The sequence below is a fragment of the Notolepis coatsorum genome, assembly GCF_963971535.1.
Source record: "Notolepis coatsorum genome assembly, chromosome: 1".
In the NCBI taxonomy this organism is placed as follows: domain Eukaryota; kingdom Metazoa; phylum Chordata; class Actinopteri; order Aulopiformes; family Paralepididae; genus Notolepis; species Notolepis coatsorum.
In genome coordinates, this window is record NC_140165.1 from 214,209,515 (window position 1) to 214,228,534 (window position 19,020).

At 42.9% G+C, this 19,020-nt stretch overlaps 1 protein-coding gene across 1 annotated transcript in view; it reads left to right on the forward strand.

Annotated features, from left to right (window-relative positions):
- Positions 1–1,273: 1,273 nt before the first annotated feature.
- Positions 1,274–19,020, forward strand: part of LOC311236363 (dapper homolog 3-like) — a gene marked incomplete at its 5' end in the record, with an annotated part of 30,955 nt that continues 13,208 nt past the window's right edge. The window contains one exon of the mRNA XM_084324018.1: positions 1,274–1,504. Coding sequence (XP_084180144.1) covers positions 1,274–1,504 — 231 coding nt within the window. The remainder of the gene's footprint in view (positions 1,505–19,020) is intronic.

Sequence of the window (19,020 nt, forward strand, 5' to 3'; positions counted from 1 at the left end):
GTACCAGTTGGGGCATAAGGCCGCAATCATACACTGCCACTGAATCCTGTCTCGTGCTTTGGCCTGCGCTTCGTCCCAGGAAAGACCCATCTCCTTCAGCTCCATCATCACTGTTCTTCGCCAGGTGTTCTTTGGTCTACCCCTCTACAGAAGTCAAACACAGTGCATGCAAATTGGATGCCAAATCTAACAGAAATCCATAATAAATTAGCCCAATCCAAATTTCCAAAATCCTAATCAATGCCTTCCTATGATTACACTCCTTTGATCTATGCCTTTTTCACCAAGGGTCTAACACATGTTAGGGTAATATTAATAAGTAAAAGTTAACATATATCCCAATGTATGATAATAATCTGTAATCATCTTGTATTCACTCACGTCATGCCACAAAGTAGGCTAAAAGGGCACTTCACTGAACGAAAAAGCTGATCTATATTTCAGACACTATTGGGCACATAACTTACCAGTTTTGTTGCACAACTGTCTTTGGTTAAAGCGTTGTGCAGATGTGAGCGTGACATTGACCCCAAAGTGATGTAATCACTGGAGGAGACAGAAACCTTCCGTGAAATGAAGATGGAAAAATAAGCATGCATGACCGAGCATCAGTCAATGATGCTGTTAATTATTGTTTTATGTGGAAATGTGAATGGAGTTTTATAGAAAATCAAAACAAAACCTTATACCAAATATCTGATGAACTGAAGACCACATAAATATTGGGGGGGGATCAATTACATTCAAGAGTCTTACTCTTAACAGACTAGGATGTGAATTGATGAACTTTGAGCAAATACAACCCAGTCTGGTCCCTTTTGCCCAGTCTTTCCTATACCGCAAGAGTACATTGGTCGTGGACTGCAGGGTGAGGTCGATGCGTAAATATAATGAATCAAGGGGGGATGGGCTACGGGCAGCACCCGCCGCCCCCTCCGCTCCAATGAAAGCTGAGATTGAATTGCGAGGGGCGGATGAAAGCCACTTTCTCGTCGCGGCCGTGGAATCAGAGCCAATAGACCTCGCATAGCAGGGCGGAGCGCGGCTCTGCATTTGACAGCTGCAAAATAGAACATGTACAGCTCGCCGTCTGGAGGAACCCATGCTGCTCATAGCCTCCCACACTACAAGGAATGAGATCCAACATGGCTCTGTATCGCCTACATGTGCAATCCTAAACACAACTGGGTGCTCCAGAACGATGCATAGACAATAGGGCTTGATCATCATCTCTTTTCTTCTCATACAAAATAGTGGACTTTTTTTTTTGGCCATGCACCGTGCGTTCTCCTTCCCCATAACGGTGGAGCGCAGTCGGACGAAGGAGCGCCTGGAGGCGAGCCTGGCGGGGTTGTGTGAGCTGGAGCTCCGGAAGCAGAGGCAGGAGTGTCTGGTCCTCGGGGCTCTCGCCCTGGGAGACCCGGTGCCCGAGAATGCCGCTACGAGCGAACTATCGTGTTTCAGCAGCTGGGGGCAGGAAAACTTGACATTAAGACGCCAGCTGGTAAGAAGTTCTGCTGGTTGGATTTTGTTAGTGTCTTTTACTGGGAAGGGGGTATGCTGACACCACGTTACAGACGACACACGTAACCATGTTACAGACGAGTAGTAAGTAACCCCTACCCCTGGCTTTCACCATATAACTCGATAGAGTTGTTTGGGAGCCAGGATATACAGCTCTCATTTATTACCGACTTGACCGTTATACTGACTCTTGCTGTGCCTTTTGTGCAGAGGTGACCCTTATCTGCAAGAAAAGTTACTTAAGTTGATTAATAGCTTCTCTGTATGAAAGGGTGTAGTGCGTTTCCATCCTTTGGGCTGAGATTTATGCCTGAGGGGGACGACATCGGGGTGGAGCACCCGTCGTTTGCGACATGCCTACCATTTAATGGCCCATTGTTCCCTTATTATGTCTTTTATAGGTTTTACTACTTAACAAGCTCTTATTGATGCTCTAATGAGATCATAAAGAGATGAATTGTTAATTTTGATATAATTTAGCCTTATATTTTAATTATTTATAATTATTCTGCGCATATATTCAGCATTTCTCGTTGTGAATGAGTCTTCCTTGCATATAGGTTGAAGTCCCAGTAAAGTGAATACAAGAAGATCAGAATGTAGGCTGATGTTCCTTGTCTGACAGTGATGTGATAATTAAAACAGCGCATTAAGCCAAATCATTGTTCTGTGACATAATAACCAAAAGAGCGCGTCTCTTTGGACACTTTTACGCATGGATTGCCGCGCGTCAAGCAGCAGGCCTACATTCCTCATTCCTCAGCAACATTGGCCTTGTTGTTTTTACACAGTCCATTGTGTGTCATCACTTGATTATATTGTCTATTTTTAGCTTCATTGTATTTTCGCTGCTTTTTTTAGTGTTTGTTATTCTGTGTTTTATTGATAGAGCAGGCAGGAACACAGGGGAGTAGGTGTGAGAGAGTGCGGTTTCAGTTTGCCACAATAGAAAGCCTTTATGAGAGAGGGTGAAAGAGAAATTAAATCAGCCGCCTCCCACTCCTCTCGTCTCCTCCTCTCCTCCCGCCTTGCTCTCCGCCGAGGCCCTAACAATAGGCGCATATGGAACGGAATACTAATGATCTCGAGGCCCCCGGTGTTGCGCCGCGAGGGGAACCATGCGCGTCGGTCGTCTTGAAAGCACAACTGGAACGCGTCGCGTCTCCCCGGTGAGCTGTCAACGCGCTTCAAACTGGCTCCATTTCGTGGGTGACGGCGAGGAGAGGAGGAGAGGACACATTTCCAAGGCCGTGCGATGTTGAGTGACACACGGCTTTCCCCAAATACAGCATCATTTCGTGCGCGGTGGCCGCGTTTTGTTTTCTGAAGAAGTCGGGTCGATCTGTATTAACTGCAATGCTTATTCATGCGTGCAAGTAATTACATGGGGAATTCCTCAGAGACTATTGCGTGGAGATTTGCTTGACACGACTTTAATTGAACCCTCACAATTGAGCCTTCAACATATCAGGTCACCATATCTCCATATGTGCCCCAAATCTCCAATCTCATCATCCTCCATGTTAGGTTCATGTCTCCAGAATTCCTGACACAGAAATACCTGACCCATGCTGGCTTGTGTGTGTGTGTGTGCGTGTGTGTGTGTGTGTGTGTGTGTGTGTGTGCGCAATAATGTGTGTGTGCTTGTGTATAGTATAGGCCTACATCTTCCTTGACCATGACAGTGGCCCTAGGCCAGCTGGGGGCCTCTCCCTATGTCTGCATTGTGGAGTCTGAGGTGTGGACAGCCATGGATGCCAGACAGCAGCTGGGAAAGCACAAGACTCTGACCTCACCCTCCATCACCCTGTGTGCTTAGAAAGCATAGCCAAGCCATGTTTGTAATTACTGTGTGTGTGTGTGTGTGTGTGTGTGTGTGTGTGTGTGTGTGTGTGTGTGTGTGTGTGTGTGTGCGTGCGTAACAGTATGGATGCACTCTGCATGACAATATGTGATTAATGTGTGTATGTGTGTGCACATCCCTGCACTGTGTATATATATGCTGTACATACAGTGCTGCTTATTGTCTACTCAGTTTGTGGTTTTGCTTTGTGTTTGTATTGATTTGTTGGGTTGGCCTCATCAGTGTATATTGTACTTCAAAAGAGTACATTGACCACCTCCTATTGTTTTTATTAGTATATAATACCTCTATGGTTAGGTACTGTCTCTAGTATATAATACATCTATGGTTACTGTCTCTAGTATATAATACATCTATGGTTAGGTACTGTCTCTAGTATATAATACCTCTATGGTTCGGTACTGACTCTAGTATATAATACCTCTATGTTAGGTACTGACTCTAGTATATAATACCTCTATGTACTGACTCTAGTATGTGTACCTCTATGGTTAGATACTACTGACTGATTGTATATAATACCTCTATGGTTAGGTATTGTCTCTAGTATATAATACATCTATGGTTAGGTATTGTCTCTAGTATATAATACATCTATGGTTAGGTACTACTGACTGTCTCTAGTATATAATACCTGGTTAGGTACTATTGACTGTCTCTAGTATATAATACCTCTATTTTTAGGTACTTCTGACTGTCTCTAGTATATAATACCTCTAGGGTTAGGTACCGCTGACTGTCTCTAAGATAGTATATGGTTAGGTACTACATTTCCTTTGTGTCTTTATTGATTGGCTTGGTTGACCTCAGTATGGGGTGATTTGTCCAGGTTGGTGACATCATATGACATCATACGTGTGTCCTTGTGTTGACACAGAGCCACATCATTAGCGAGAGGAGTGAGCTATCTGCTCAGCAGGCCTTTGATTGGATGGATAGATGACGGCTGCCTGGTCTTTGTTAATGCAAAGGCATACTCAGGCAAAGTAGAAGGAGCATGCACAAAATACACACACACACGCACACACACACGCACACACACACACACACACACACACACAGTCAGGCAAGGGAGCATGTCCAATATATTGACATAAACACTCTCGCTTTCTCTCTCTCTTTTTCTCGCTCTCACTCACACGCACACACACACACACAGCCAGGCAAGGAGGCATGTCCAACACACACACTCTCTCTCTCTCTCTCTCTCTCTCTCTCTCTCTCTCTCTCTTCTCTCTCTCTCTCTCTCTCTCTCTCTCTCTCTCTCTCTCCCCCTCCTCTCTCTCTCTCTCTCTCTCTCTCTCTCTCTCTCTCTCTCTCTCTCTCTCTCTCTCTCTCTCTCTCTCTCTCTCTCTCTCCCTCTCTCTCCCTCTCTCCATCTCTCCCTCTCTCTCTCTCTCTCTCTCTCTCTCTCTCTCTCTCTCTCTCTCTCTCTCTCTCTCTCTCCTTCCTCCTGAGTGTGGGGCTCTTGGCACAGCTGTTGGTCACCTGAGCACAGAGTGGGTCAGTGTAGCTCTATAGACTCCATTCACCACCAACACAACCAGTTCCTCACCAGAGACTGCTCACGTAGGGGCCCGGCAGGACATGCTAATGAATGCCATTCACTGCTATTATGTAAACATTGTGGCGCTGGTGCACACGTGCGCGTGCGTGTGTGTGCATGCATGCGTGTGTGTGTTTGTGTGAAGAACAGGGGGATCGGTGGCTTAGCCAAGCGGTAGAGTTGGGGGCAGGGTGTGTGTGTGTGTGTGTGTGTGTGTGTGTGTGTGTGTGTGTGTGTGTGTGTGTGTGTGTGTGTGTGTGTGTGTGTGTGTGTGTGTGTGTGTGTGTGTGTGTGTGTGTGTGTGTGTGTGTGTGTGTGTGTGTGTGTGTGTGTGTGTGTGTGTACGTGTGGCAGTTTCCGGCCTCCAACAGCCCCTTCTCTTTGGAGCCAGTCACAACATTGCTTTAATTATAGAGGGGCCAGTAGTGTACCCTATTCCACAGGGTATGTCAGAGCTCCCTGCTTCCCCTGAAGCTGACTACTGATTCGGGCTTCATTCTCAGATCAAAAAACCCTGAGGTTTAAATGACTTTTAACTAGAGTTGTTCCGATACCGATACCAGTATCGGAAATGCCGCCGATACTGCCTAAAATGCTGGTATCGGTATCGGCGAGTACCCTCTAATGTTGCGCTCCGATACCATATCATATGACGTAATTTATCAACAACACTGCGGACGTTGGGTTCTGTAGATATACCCTACTCGCTGAGTGAGCATTATAAAACAAACGTGTGCTTAATCGACCGTGAATTAAAGTGTCAATTGCCATTTTAACAGCAGAGCAGATACTTTCTTAAAATGCCATCGTCCCGGCAGAGCGCTGTTGACGGGGAGCTCTGATGTTATTAGCATTAGCTGAACAGCTAACCGAAAGCTAGCATTAACTAACGTTAAAGGTTTAGCCATAACGTTACCTTGGCTAAAGTTGGGGCTATTCATAATCCAGCAATAATGGCTGCAGACCTGCAAGCAAAGTACAGCAGGTTGGCAAAGGAGTATTCCAAGTTAAATCACAATGTCACCAGTAACGTTAGTTTTTCCATATACCGGTAGCTCTGATGCTAGCTAACCTAGCTCACGGTAACGTCGTCATTGCACAATTGCACGTCGCGTACACAATTAATGACATGTTGCGGACAGCCATATCGGAGACAATGTTTAGCTTTTAGTGCCAAATGATAAGAGTCTGAGGCGGAGTCTCAAAAGAGAATGTTGAATATTTATTGTGCAAAAATCACAACAACAGAGCCTCTGCTACTAAACGGAGCCTTCTTGTGGAAGCAAGTGCAGCAACGAATAATGTCCGTGTGGAACTAATGTGCCAACAACCTTTCCGTGGATGAACTCATTGAGATAGTTTTCAATTACTGATACTAATACTAATCTATACAATCACCTGTTGTTGAATAAAACGTTATAGTTATTACTAAAAAACAGTATATAAACAGTAGCTGTATGTTAAAAAAAAAAAAAAAAAAAAAAGTTTTATAATTTATATAATTTTTTTTTTTATTTTATTTTATTTTTTAATGTATGCACTGGTATCGGATAAGTATCGGTATCGGCCGATACCCAAAGCTTAGGTATCGGAATCGGATCGGAAAGGAACAAATTGTATCGGAACATCTCTACTTTTAACCCGTTCACTAATCAGCACACATATTTTACATGAACCCGTTTACTAATCAGCACATATATTTAACATTAACACTTTGGATGCCACGGACAACATAACACACGTGTTAGCAGTCCGCCCCCTGAATGCCCAGCACGACAATTAGCGTGCCATTTTTTTTATTAGCGATCTGAATTCATATTTCATCAACCGAGTCTACCGTTGGGAAACCAGCCCCAGCAGGAGCTCAGATGTGAAAAAAGCGCCCCCTATCGTCTCCCAGATGGTAATGCACCCTTTTGGAATGGACTCAATGAAAATGGTGAGAGAGAAAAAACTCCGGAATCCACATTTTACTTCTCACGCATGTAACCGGAGATGATCCCAGTCATTGTGGAGCCTCAGAACAGCGTGGAATATGTGTTTACAGTACGTAGCATTGGATCAATAAAAGGATAGATTTTTGGAATGGCGATCAGGAATTGGAATAATCTTTTTGGATACCATCTGATCTCAGGTAAGGAATCTATTTTACCAGTCTTAGGATAATCAGACCTGTTTTCACGGAGATATAAGCTTTTCCCCTATGTGTGATATGGCTGTTTGGCTGTGCGAGCGATCAGGAACTAAGAGAATCGATTTTCAGCTCGCGGCACCAGCGTGCATATGTACACATATACTATCGATAATCTAGCGTTTATTTGAAAACAATTCATAAATAGGCCGAAAAATGACAACGTTCTAGAATATTCCAGTACAGGGCGTTTATCACGGAATCTTTTTATTTTATTTATTTTATTTTGTATTCATCGACTACAGCTCGGCATTCAATACCATAGTCTCCTCCATACTCATAGCCAAGCTCAGGGACCTGGGCTTGAACTATGACCTCTGCCAGTGGGTCTTGGACTTCCTGACGGGCAGACCCCAGGTGGTGAGAGCAGGCAACTGCACCTCCTCATCCATCACCCTCAACATAGGGGCCCCCCAGGGCTGTGTTCTGAGTCCCCTCCTCTACTCCCTGTACACACACGACTGTGTGGCTCAGCGGAGTAGCAATACAATCATCAAATTTGCTGACGACACAGTGGTGGTGGGCCTGATCTCTGCCAACGACGAGAGGGCCTACCTGGAAGAGGTCAAGGTCCTGGCGGGATGGTGCCAGGAAAACAGCCTCTCCCTGAACGTCAGCAAAACAAAGGAGATGATTGTGGACTTCAGGAGGTCGGGGGTCAAGGACTACAGCCCCCTCAGCATCGACGGGGCACCGGTTGAGAGAGTCAACAGCTTTAAGTACCTCGGAGCCTACATATCCGAGGACTTGACATGGACCACACACATTGACAGTGTTGTGAAGAAGGCACGACAACGCCTCTACTTCCTCAGGCGCCTAAGGAAGTTCCAAGTCAGTCAGAAGATCCTTAAGAACTTCTACTCATGTACAATAGAGAGCATCCTGACTGGCAACATCACCTCCTGGTTTGGGAATAGCACTGCACAAGACCGAAGCAGACTACAAAGAGTGACACGTTCAGCCGAACGCACAATTGGAGGGGGGCTCCCCACCCTCCAGAACATTTACAACAAGCGTTGCAGGGGCAAGGCTAAGAGAATCATTAAAGACTCCAGTCACCCGAACAACTGCCTCTTTGAACTGCTGCGGTCAGGCAAGCGATACCGGAGTCTCAAGGCGAGCACAGAAAGACTCAGAAGAAGCTTCTATCCCCAGGCCATCAGGCTGCTAAACGAACAATGAACACTACACAACAACAACCATCAAACGCACATAGCACACACATCCACACGCACACACTCACTTTAAACAAACACACTGTAGCACCCACTCCACACACTTTATAGCACACACCCACTTTAAACAAACACACTGTAGCACCCACTCCCCACACTTTATATTTATTGATGAAGGATTGCACTACAACTCGTACACCTTACTGTAAATTGTACCTAAATTGTACCTCATCCCATTTCTGCTTTGCACTATATAGTACTGTACATTAGTACACTGCATAGTATTGTATATTATATGGTAACTCAGTTACGTCTATTCTGCATCGAACATTGTACATATGTCTATACTGAACACTGTGACCTCATTTTCTACTTCTAAATTACATGCTATACTATGTTATTTGATACTATCTTGTCTAGCACAGTCTCTGGAGCTTAACAGTAAGAAGCATTTTGTATGAAAGTATTCTGTACTTCTGTATGACAACTATTAAAGAAACTTGAAACTTGAAACTATTTTCCTTGAAAACGAGGGCTTTTCAAAATGCTATAAAACGGAAACGAACCGATAAAAAAACAATCCGCTTCGACAATGTTGACTGGAAAATGAGTCATTGATAAGCGACGGGCAGATTAGACACATAGCCATAATTTTAAACATACTTTTACTTACTTAGGCCTTTTTATTCCATTCGGAACATAGGCCATTGATGAAATTTTAAACATAGATTAGGCGATATTAACGCTAACATTGAAGTGGATGGTGGGCATTCAAGCACTAAATCGTGCGCCCCCTGCTGGGCACTGAAAGTGTTAACATCTTTACTAATCAGCACACATATTTTACATGAACCCGTTTACTAATCAGCACACATATTTTACATGAACCCGTTTACTAATCAGCACACATATTTTACATGAACCCGTTTACTAATCAGCACACATATTTTACATGAACCCGTTTACTAATCAGCCATTTATTTAACATTAACCTGTTTACTAATCAGCACACATATTTTACATGAACTTCTTTGCTAATCAGCACATATATTTGACATGAACCCCTTTACTAATCAGCACATATATTTTACATGAACCCCTTTACTAATCGCTATATGGTTAGGTACTACTGACTGATAATTGTATAATACCTCTATGGTTAGGTACTACTGACTGATAATATATAATACCTCTATGGTTAGGTACTACAGTCTCTAGTATATAATACCTCTATGGCAGGGGTGGCCAACCCGCGGCTCGCGAGCCGCATGCAGCTCTTTGCCCGCCAATGTGTGGCTCCTCCCTCCATAAAAAAAAAGAAAAAATTATAATATATATATATTTGTTGTCATTCTGTGGTATAATATGTCCTCATGTAACTATATCCCCCTCCCCTGTGTTCCCTTTACCTGTGCCCCCCCCCCCTCTCTGTGGAATAAGACACCCCCCTCCCCTGTGTCCCCCAAACCTGTACCCCCTCCCCCCCATCTGATCTATCAAATGGGACCACACACCCCCTTTGTTGAACTATAAAGGGCTCCTCCCGACCACAATAGGGGCTTCTTACCTGGGTAATTTCAGCTGATCACCTGGGGCGAGAGCCTCAGCCATTCTCTCTATGTATTCTATCTGTTTGGTTAATAAACCTTGTTATTATCCAAGCCTCGGTTGACTGAGACATTCTTCATCAGGATATCCACAAATATCCCACAATTCCATAAGTCGTAGAATAAACATTTACAGACTTCTTTTTTTAAATGGTTAATTTGCATGTTCTTGGTATCTGATTCTAGGGACATCTATGGATCTCAATGTCAGAAAATTGTATATGTTACTAGGCTTGAGTAAATTGTAATGAACCAAAGGAGAATATCAATTAAATTATATATATATTTTTTTATCTTTGACTGTGAATAACACCATGCTAAAATTGACAAGACCTGAAAAATCTAAGCAAATTAATAAAGGGAAGATGATTAAACAGAAGGTTTTGTAGATACAGTACTGAATTCTGTCATCCGGACACATGCAATTTGAAATATGATTATAGAATATCAGGCCTATAAATGACCTTATTATGGCCAAGTCGCACATCTATGGATCGGGCCAAATCTCCCCTTTCCAATGGCAGAATTCAATCTGGATTTAGTATCACCAGGTGTGATTCACAAGTACAGTTACTTTTTTATAATGTAAATTTCTCCAAAATGTTTCATCAGATTGCAACGCAGTTTTTTGCTAGACGTTCACAAAAAGGTAGAGAAACGAACTGTGTTCTGTATTATGGCAATAACATTCCGGTTTGTGGGATATAATCCCGAAAAATAAGAGAAATAAAAAAGTTAATCCAGAAGTCAGATGATTTACAGGGGCTGGCGTGAACTGGGTAGGGTAGTTTTTCGAAATTCGAAAGTCCATCAAAAGCCCTGGGTCTCTTCCTTCAAAAGACTACACTCACTTTTGGCTGCGCCACTTCCTCCCGTCAATATGCGCCGGTTTCCGACTCAATGTCCTGAGATTTCTATAATCATATATTTCACTAACAGCTACAATCATTGGTAAACAAACGTAATGCTGAAAATATACACTTTGACTGCTGTTTTGACAGCGTTAGGGTCTTTACTCTTGGCTACATTTGAAAAGAAAACGCAACATTAGAGGGCGGAGGGTGGGACCTATAAACACATGAAGGGTGCTGTGACTGATTTTTTTTTGGAGAAACGCTGGTATATGGTGTGGCTCTTTGTGGTACCACAGTAATTAGTCTCTGACTGGTTAGCCACCCCTGCTCTATGGTTAGGTATTGTCTTTAGGATATAATACCTCTATGGTTAGGTATTGTCTCTAGTATATAATACCTCTATGGTTAGGTATTGTCTCTAGTATATAATACCTCTATCTATGGTTAGGTATTGTCTTTAGTATATAATACCTCTATGGTTAGGTACTGTCTCTAGTATAATACCTCTATGGTTAGGTATTGTCTCTAGTATACCTCAATGGTTAGGTATTGGGTCTCATTCTCGAACGAAGTTACGACAAAATATTTCGTCTTAGCCAGATTTCGGCCTATTTAAGACATATTAGGGCTGGGAGTGGGAGTCCTCAAATTTTCCTGAGATCTTATTTGAGAGCAGATCTAAGAGTGCTGAGGAGCACACTTAAATAGGCTCTCAGCCCACTATCAAATCTCATGATTGATTGACTAATTTAAAATTGTATTATAACTTGACAGACTGTGTTCTCATAGTGATTCCTTCATGTTAACGCTACAGGCCTCCTTGGAATTAATTACTTGATCATAATTCAAATAAATATGACAATATTTGTACGATAAGAAATTACGCATTTGATGTCGGAAAAATAAATAATATGGATTCATCTGATCACAGGGCAGCTGGATTAACCATATCTGAACCAGCTATTTTGGACAAATGTATAATTACTTTAATTACTCAGATATTCAAAAAAATTATGCAATTATTGTGAAATGATTGAAAATAATAATAATTGAATGCCTTCTGTGGAATTTGCATTTCTTATTTGTTACACATCTGTTTTAATGATTAATTATATACATTTGAAAGAATGCAGGTCAACATGCAATGTATCCCATTGATTGGTATACAATGGGACAGACCTTTGATTGATTGATTGATTGAAAACTTTATTAACAGATTGCAGAATAGGTACAGTACAGTACAGCTCAATTACATAAGGGGATGCAGACCAGAGAAAGAATTTCGTCTTGTTTACATCAGGGTCCCCCATTTTCAATTCATCATAACATATATGACACACACGACACAGATAGACAGTACTGCTACATCTATACATTTATGACATACCAGATTTGCAAATACAGTACTGTTTGTGATACAAAAAGAGTCCAGAAAAGAGAGTACATTTGACGTAGAAACTGTTGGAGGAGGTTGGGTAGGAGGGGTGGTAGACTTACACTGTACAAGCAAAACTGTACATTGGAATATTGACAAAACCATACTTGGTCATTTACTGTACATTGGAGGGGGTTGATATAGCTATAAACCTGCATTCCTTCGAATATATCATTATCAATTAAACTTATATTGAAATACACTATATAGCCTATACACCAACACTGAAATGACAGTGGATAAATAAATAAGAACTAAAGCTAATCGGTGGAAATAGACTGCATTAATATTCCATAACAAGTCTTGTGTGCGCCTACGAATGAACAGTAGCCTATAGGCTTAATTATGGAATAATAAGCCATACTGCGTTCATTCATTACGCCCGCCGGCCCGTAGGCTATATATATTATATGTCATTCATTCATTCATATACAGTACTGTGCGCACGTGTGTGTGTGTGTGCGCGCGCGCTGCGGCAGGTGTGTACCGCGAGCTGTATATGATGCCAATACATTAATCTAATCTAGTTTTGATGGGCGCAAGCGTGATTATGAAACCTAGCCGCATTTCTCGGAGACGCTCTCTGATTGGCACTGACTGACGCTAGGTTTCGTAATCACGCAGCTCTCAAAGCACTTCCGCCATTCCATTTCACACAGCTGCGTCACCAGTTGCTTTATAAGGACTGTCGGGGGCGTGGTTTGTATGCAAATGAGCTGAACGAGAACGCGCTTTGGAGTTTACGACAGAATGCCATTCTCCAAGCAGATATCAGATCATATAATTTCTGCGACCGTTTCAGCCACTTAAGACATATCTCCAGCACGTTCAGGACTCAGAGTGTACTTGTCATAGATTATGTCTCAGTGGTTCCAAGATAAGTCTTCCAGAATATATCTTTGAAAAATCTTCGGGAATGAGACCCATTGTCTTTAGTATATAATACCTCTTAGGTTAGGTACTATCTCTACTAGTATAATACCTCTATGGTTAAGTGCTGCTGACTGCTCGTCTCCTCTCCTCTGTCTCTCCCCTCCCCCACCAGCCTCGGGCAGAGGATGTGGTAAAACAGTAATGATACACTGTGCAGGCAGTCTGCAGGGTTGGGGGGGGGGGTTGGCTGGGGGTCATTAATAATGGTAGGGGGGTTGGCTGGGGGTCATTAATAATGGTAGGGGGGGTTGGCTGGGGGTCATTAATAATGGAGCACAATCAAAGGTGTCATAGGACCCGGGACCCTGCGAGGAACCTGCTCCAGATCATCAGCTTGAGCTTGTATTGTTGTATTGTGTTGTGCTTGATACTGCACTGTGTATGTTTGTCTGCCCATTGCCACAAAGATGCATTTGTGTCATTATTTTTTTTTTTTTTTTTTTAACGTTTACTGCAACGTTTGGCGTAGTGTGTGTGTGTGTGTGTGTGTGTGCATGCACGCACACATATCCGCATGCACTTGTTTTGCTAGAGGAGGCAAATAAATCAATTGTGTGAAAGTGTGTCATTGATTTATTGATTTATTTTCCGTTACTGTCATCTCTTGGTTCTTTCTTCAGTTCACACCGGTAGCTTCATCCATCTGCTGCACGAATCGGTGTGGATGTGGAGCTCATATCTGGTTTATAGTAGGACAATAAGCATCCTCCTTCACACAAAGGAAACCACATTGATCTTTATGTGTGAAGCGGTTGTGTGGGTTAGCTTGTTAGCTTGGTTCAGTTGCCCCTCAACAGCCACTGTGATATCTCCACATTGATCTAGTCTCCTGCACAAAGGACTCAGGAGCTCAACCACTACAGTGACTAACATAGCCGTCTAAAGGAACAGTACAGAACAATAGACGCTGGAGCAGATGGGCTGTGGTGGATCTCGATGCTGTCATCATGATCTCTGCACACTGTACAGTAGCTTGTGTATGTTACTCCTCTACGTTGTGTTAAATGTCGATGCCCAAGGGAGTTTCGAACCCGGGTCGGCCGCGGGCCACAGCATAGACCGCTATACCAAGAGGTGAATTCACTGCTTGGTAACGTGTCTATGTGTCTTTTAAGGGGAAGTGAGTTTAACTCCCAGTACCGCTTACTGCCACAGTCACTTCACAACACACGTCCATCGTGACTGTGGATATTACTCACGGACCTCCGTTACACTGGCATCCTTTATATTGCATAGGAGTGATTCATTGGGTTGTTAAGGAGCGGTTTACCAAGCTAGCAGACTGTATTCTTCAGGTATTTGTCTGTACATTGTTTGATACTGGCATGTACTTGTAGTACTATAGGCTGTGTACTCCTACATACCCTTCTCTCTGTTCACATTTGGGGCCTCTGTGGAAGCGTGTGTATAGACACAAGCACACAAGAAAACACACACACTTAGGTGCACACACTAGGGCTAGACGATATGGCCAAAATAATGTCATATCACAATATTTCTCTCGACAGTATAAGCATTTTGGGGCATTTCGTTTTCCAGGACAGTTCCAATTTGATATGACATATTTTAGTTTGATTTGTTATACAATTTGGTGTTATGTCATTCAAAGTATTTTTTTTTTCCTTTTTTATTTTTTACTTAAGCATTACATCACGCGCAGGAGTGGTTTGTGACCAATAAACCATGCCTAGGGGTGGTCGTTAGGCCCGAGGCGCAGCCGAGGGTCGTTAGACCCCCCTAGGCATGGTTTATTGGTCACAAATCACGACTGCAGGTGGTGTAAAGCTTTTATACAACTGCCAGATTCAGCCAACCTTATTTCTATACAATAAACACACATTAATCGAAGATTTATTGAAAAAACCATCCGCCAGAAAAAGTAGTTCCCACAACTACAAAAAAGACAAGTTGCCTCCATGTGGAAGCAGCTTGAAGTGCATCCAACCAAACTAACACATCCAACTGTGTATTATTGGAATGATTGAGAGAAGTTGCCTCATGTGGAAGCAGCTTGAAGTGCATCCAACCAACTAACACATCCAACTGTGTATTATTGGAATGATTGATTGAAAATTTTATTACCAGATGCAGAATGGGTACAATACAGTATGGCTCAATACACACAATTGTTAAGGGAATGCAGACCTACTTTCCATAGAACTTCATTCTTAGATGCTTCTATATAAAGTAGGTAAAACAAATTAAAAACGTTTTCTTCGCCCTATTTTTTTATTTATTTCTTTTAGCCTAAACTTAACCAGTTGGAAACCAGGGGTACAGTAATAAAATTAGCAATCAACCAATCAATCAATTCAATAGACCATGCTCACTTAAAACAGCGCTGCTTCTCTCTCAGTCTGACTCCCCCGCTGTTGCAGACAGGAGTGTGTGTGTGTGTGCGTGTGTGTGTGTGTGTGTGTGTGTGTCACAGTGTGTGTGTGTGTGTGTGTGTGTGTGTGTGTGTGTGTGTGTGTGTGTGTGTGTGTGTGTGTGTATGTGTGTGTGTGTGTGTGTGTGTTTGTGGGTACGCCAGCGTCGGACAGTGTGAGAGTGAACGCTGCAGTCAGTGGGAAGGAAGTAGAAATTTAAATCAATCAATTAATCAATCAATCAATCCGCAATTTTTCTTTTGTTCTAGATTGACTCAAGACCCATCAATTACATCATCCAACATTGTTTAAAGGACTAACACATTCCCCTTGACAGAATCGCTTCATATTTAGTCGTTATGGCGCTATCAACATATCCATTTGTTGTCCGCGATCTTGTTTTCACCCGGAGTGAGCCGGGGAGTGATATGTGATTCGGTTGTGGGCGGGTCCTGAGCCCAGGACCGTGGATTGTTGCCAATAAAGACGTGTAAATGGACTGTTTCAGCCAATCAGAATCGAGAAATTTGCATGCCGTTGTATAAGTAAGGGATAATGTATGGCTACGAGGTCATTGTCGCAAAATAATTGACCGACACGGAGTTTAAAATACCGAGGCGCCGCGCCGAGGTGTTTTAAACGTAGTGAAGGTCAATTATTTTGCGACAATGACCGAGTAGGCTATACATTATCCCGCTTATTACATGGCTAACTTACTAACAATATACCTAATTCATTTGACAAATCGCAGTTGTTCTGTGGCTCTGTCAGCCCAAATAAAGTGATTATTATTATCGCGGGCAGCCTCTGTGTTCTGGCTCCGCTGTGTTCTGTCTCCGCTCGTCGCTCCGCCCCCTGTCATCGCCGGCACGGCAGTGTCTAATTGCACTGAAACAGTGTGTCAGTGGGCTTGATTGCGAACAGCTGCGCTCTGCGGTCATTATTGAAAAATCTGCGGTCATTATTGAAAAATAATGACCGCAGTCGGGGGGCTGTTGACCAATCACAAGCAAGCATTTCGGCGAATGTGAAAACGCCATGTAATAAAATACTGTACATGTTATGTGAGTTCACCTTCTGAGCCACCACTATGTCACCAACATCTTTATTTAATCACATTGTTGTCATTTAGCAGTTTTACCATCAATCTTGGTGTCCAAGCTGATACAATCACTGCATTAATGGAAAGAGCAGGAGCCAGGTCTTATCAGCCATCTTCTCCTCAGCACCACTGGGGATCTGGTGCAGTGAACTGTTAATAATCCAATAATCCAAGGATTAGTAGATGAATACCCAGTTCTTTATTTGTTTTATTTTGATGTGCACATGCTGGTACATGTCATACAAGTAATATTCATACAATTTCATATTTACCATGTTTGCTGAGCAAGATGTTTGCGCAAATGGAATTAGAGGCCTGTCCCATATAATGGTGGGGTGGGTTCAGTGATTGAAGCAAATAAAAGCCTGGGCTATTAATTTAAGTTTTATGGTAAATAACATTTGTTTCAAGAAATCTAAAAAGAAAAAAAAAGAAAAAAATTGCATACTTTTGAGTGGCTCTATGGTGATCAAGTTCCCAGCCCAGCAAGCACACACACACACAGATGGAGTGGAGATGGCGTGTGCCTGTTGTCTGACAGGCTCTCCATCATAGAGGCTTTTTAATGTAATGTAGAGAATGTCACCTAGTTACTGTAATACTGACTGATGCACAATCTCCTGTTAATCAAGTCCCTTAACGACCCATGTCTGTGTGTGTGTGTGTGTGTGTGTGTGTGTGTGTGTGCGTGTGTGTGTGTGTGTGTGTGTGTACGTGTCAACCCATGCAGACAAGCTTGCGTGTGAGTGTGTGCTGATGTAAGTGTGTTCGTCAGATGACCCCGCCATGAGACAGGCGGAAATTGCCTGGCTGACTGAACAAGCACGTCCAATTTCACTGTCTTACTCATTGCCGAAACATGAGCAAGTGTGTGCGTCAGTCTCTGTATGTGTGTGTCTGTCTGTCTGTCTGTCTGTCTGTCTGTCTGTCTGTCTGTCTGTCTGTCTGTCTGTCTGTCTGTCTGTCTGTCTGTCTGTCTGTCTGTCTGTCTGTCTGTCTGTCTGTCTGTCTGTCTGTCTGTCTGTCTGTCTGTCTCTGTCTGTCTGTCTGTCTGTCTGTGTGTGTCTGTGTATGTGCTTGCTTGCACGCGTTTGTGTCTGTGTACCATTTCTGTGCTTCTCTGTATGCGTGTGATCTGAGCTTTCTATGTGAACATTTGTGTGTTTGTGTGTGTGCATGTGTGTGTCCTGAATGTGTGTGTGACGTGTTATGTGTTCATCCGTAAAAAGGGCATCTCTACATGCTTCCCATAATAGTGAATTATTCATGTTCCAGCTCACTGCCTCTTCTGGCGGTTTACTTATATAATAGACCTGAGGACACATACATCCACAGATACAACTGCAATACTACAGAACTACTTCCCCTGCCACCCTAGATATACTGCAGTACTGCCCATGCCACCCCAGATGTACTGCAGTACTACCCCTGCCACCCCAGATGTACTGCAGTACAACCCATGCCACCCCCACACACCAATGGCAAGGGGAATTGATTTGTGGAACTTTCCATACGTGTGTGCATTACTGTGTGATGAAATAAGAAAAGTAGGACTAAATCTAAAGTTATTTGATCTGTTTTTAATATATTTCTTCTATTATTATCAGCTGCTGCAAATGTAGCAAATCTTCTTGGGTTCCACCCTAAACACAATGTAAAACTAGGAGAGATGCCACATCTGTAACATAGTACCGGTTGACCTATAAACCCACCCTCCAGTTGAATATTTTATGATAATACCACAGAGGAGACTGATAATATAGTGTAGACTGAGTACCTATAGCTGGCAGCCTGGCGCCCTCACCTAGCTTAGTAAGATATCTTATTGGTCACCATCTTGGTCTCTACCCATAAACACCAATGGCTGGAAATCTAGCCTGGACTGTTAGTTCCATCTTTGAGCAATTTAAATACATTTCAATAGAATATCTGTCATGTTTGAGCCAAATCACATAATAAATTCTCAAGTTATTGCTGTGATGGACAAGCCCACACACACACACACACACACACACACACACACACACACAAACACACACACACACACACACACACACACACACACACACACACACACACACACACACACACACACACACACACACACACACACACACACACACACACACACAAACATGGTCATAATACCCCATTTACACACAAAACACAACATTACATAAAGCATGAAGCCAATGTAATAAAAAATAAAATGTCTTATTGTCAACCTTATCCTTTAAAGGTCAAATACAGACCCCCTGTCTAGAAGCTCTCCTGAAAACTGCATCTGTATGATTACCTCTGCTAGTCCCAAAACAACATGAGGTTGTGGTGTGCATCTGTGTAACCGGGGGGGGGGGGGGGGGGGGGGGGGTTATGGGTGCAGCTGTTTCCAGATCAGTTGGCAAGAAATCTTGTCCTAA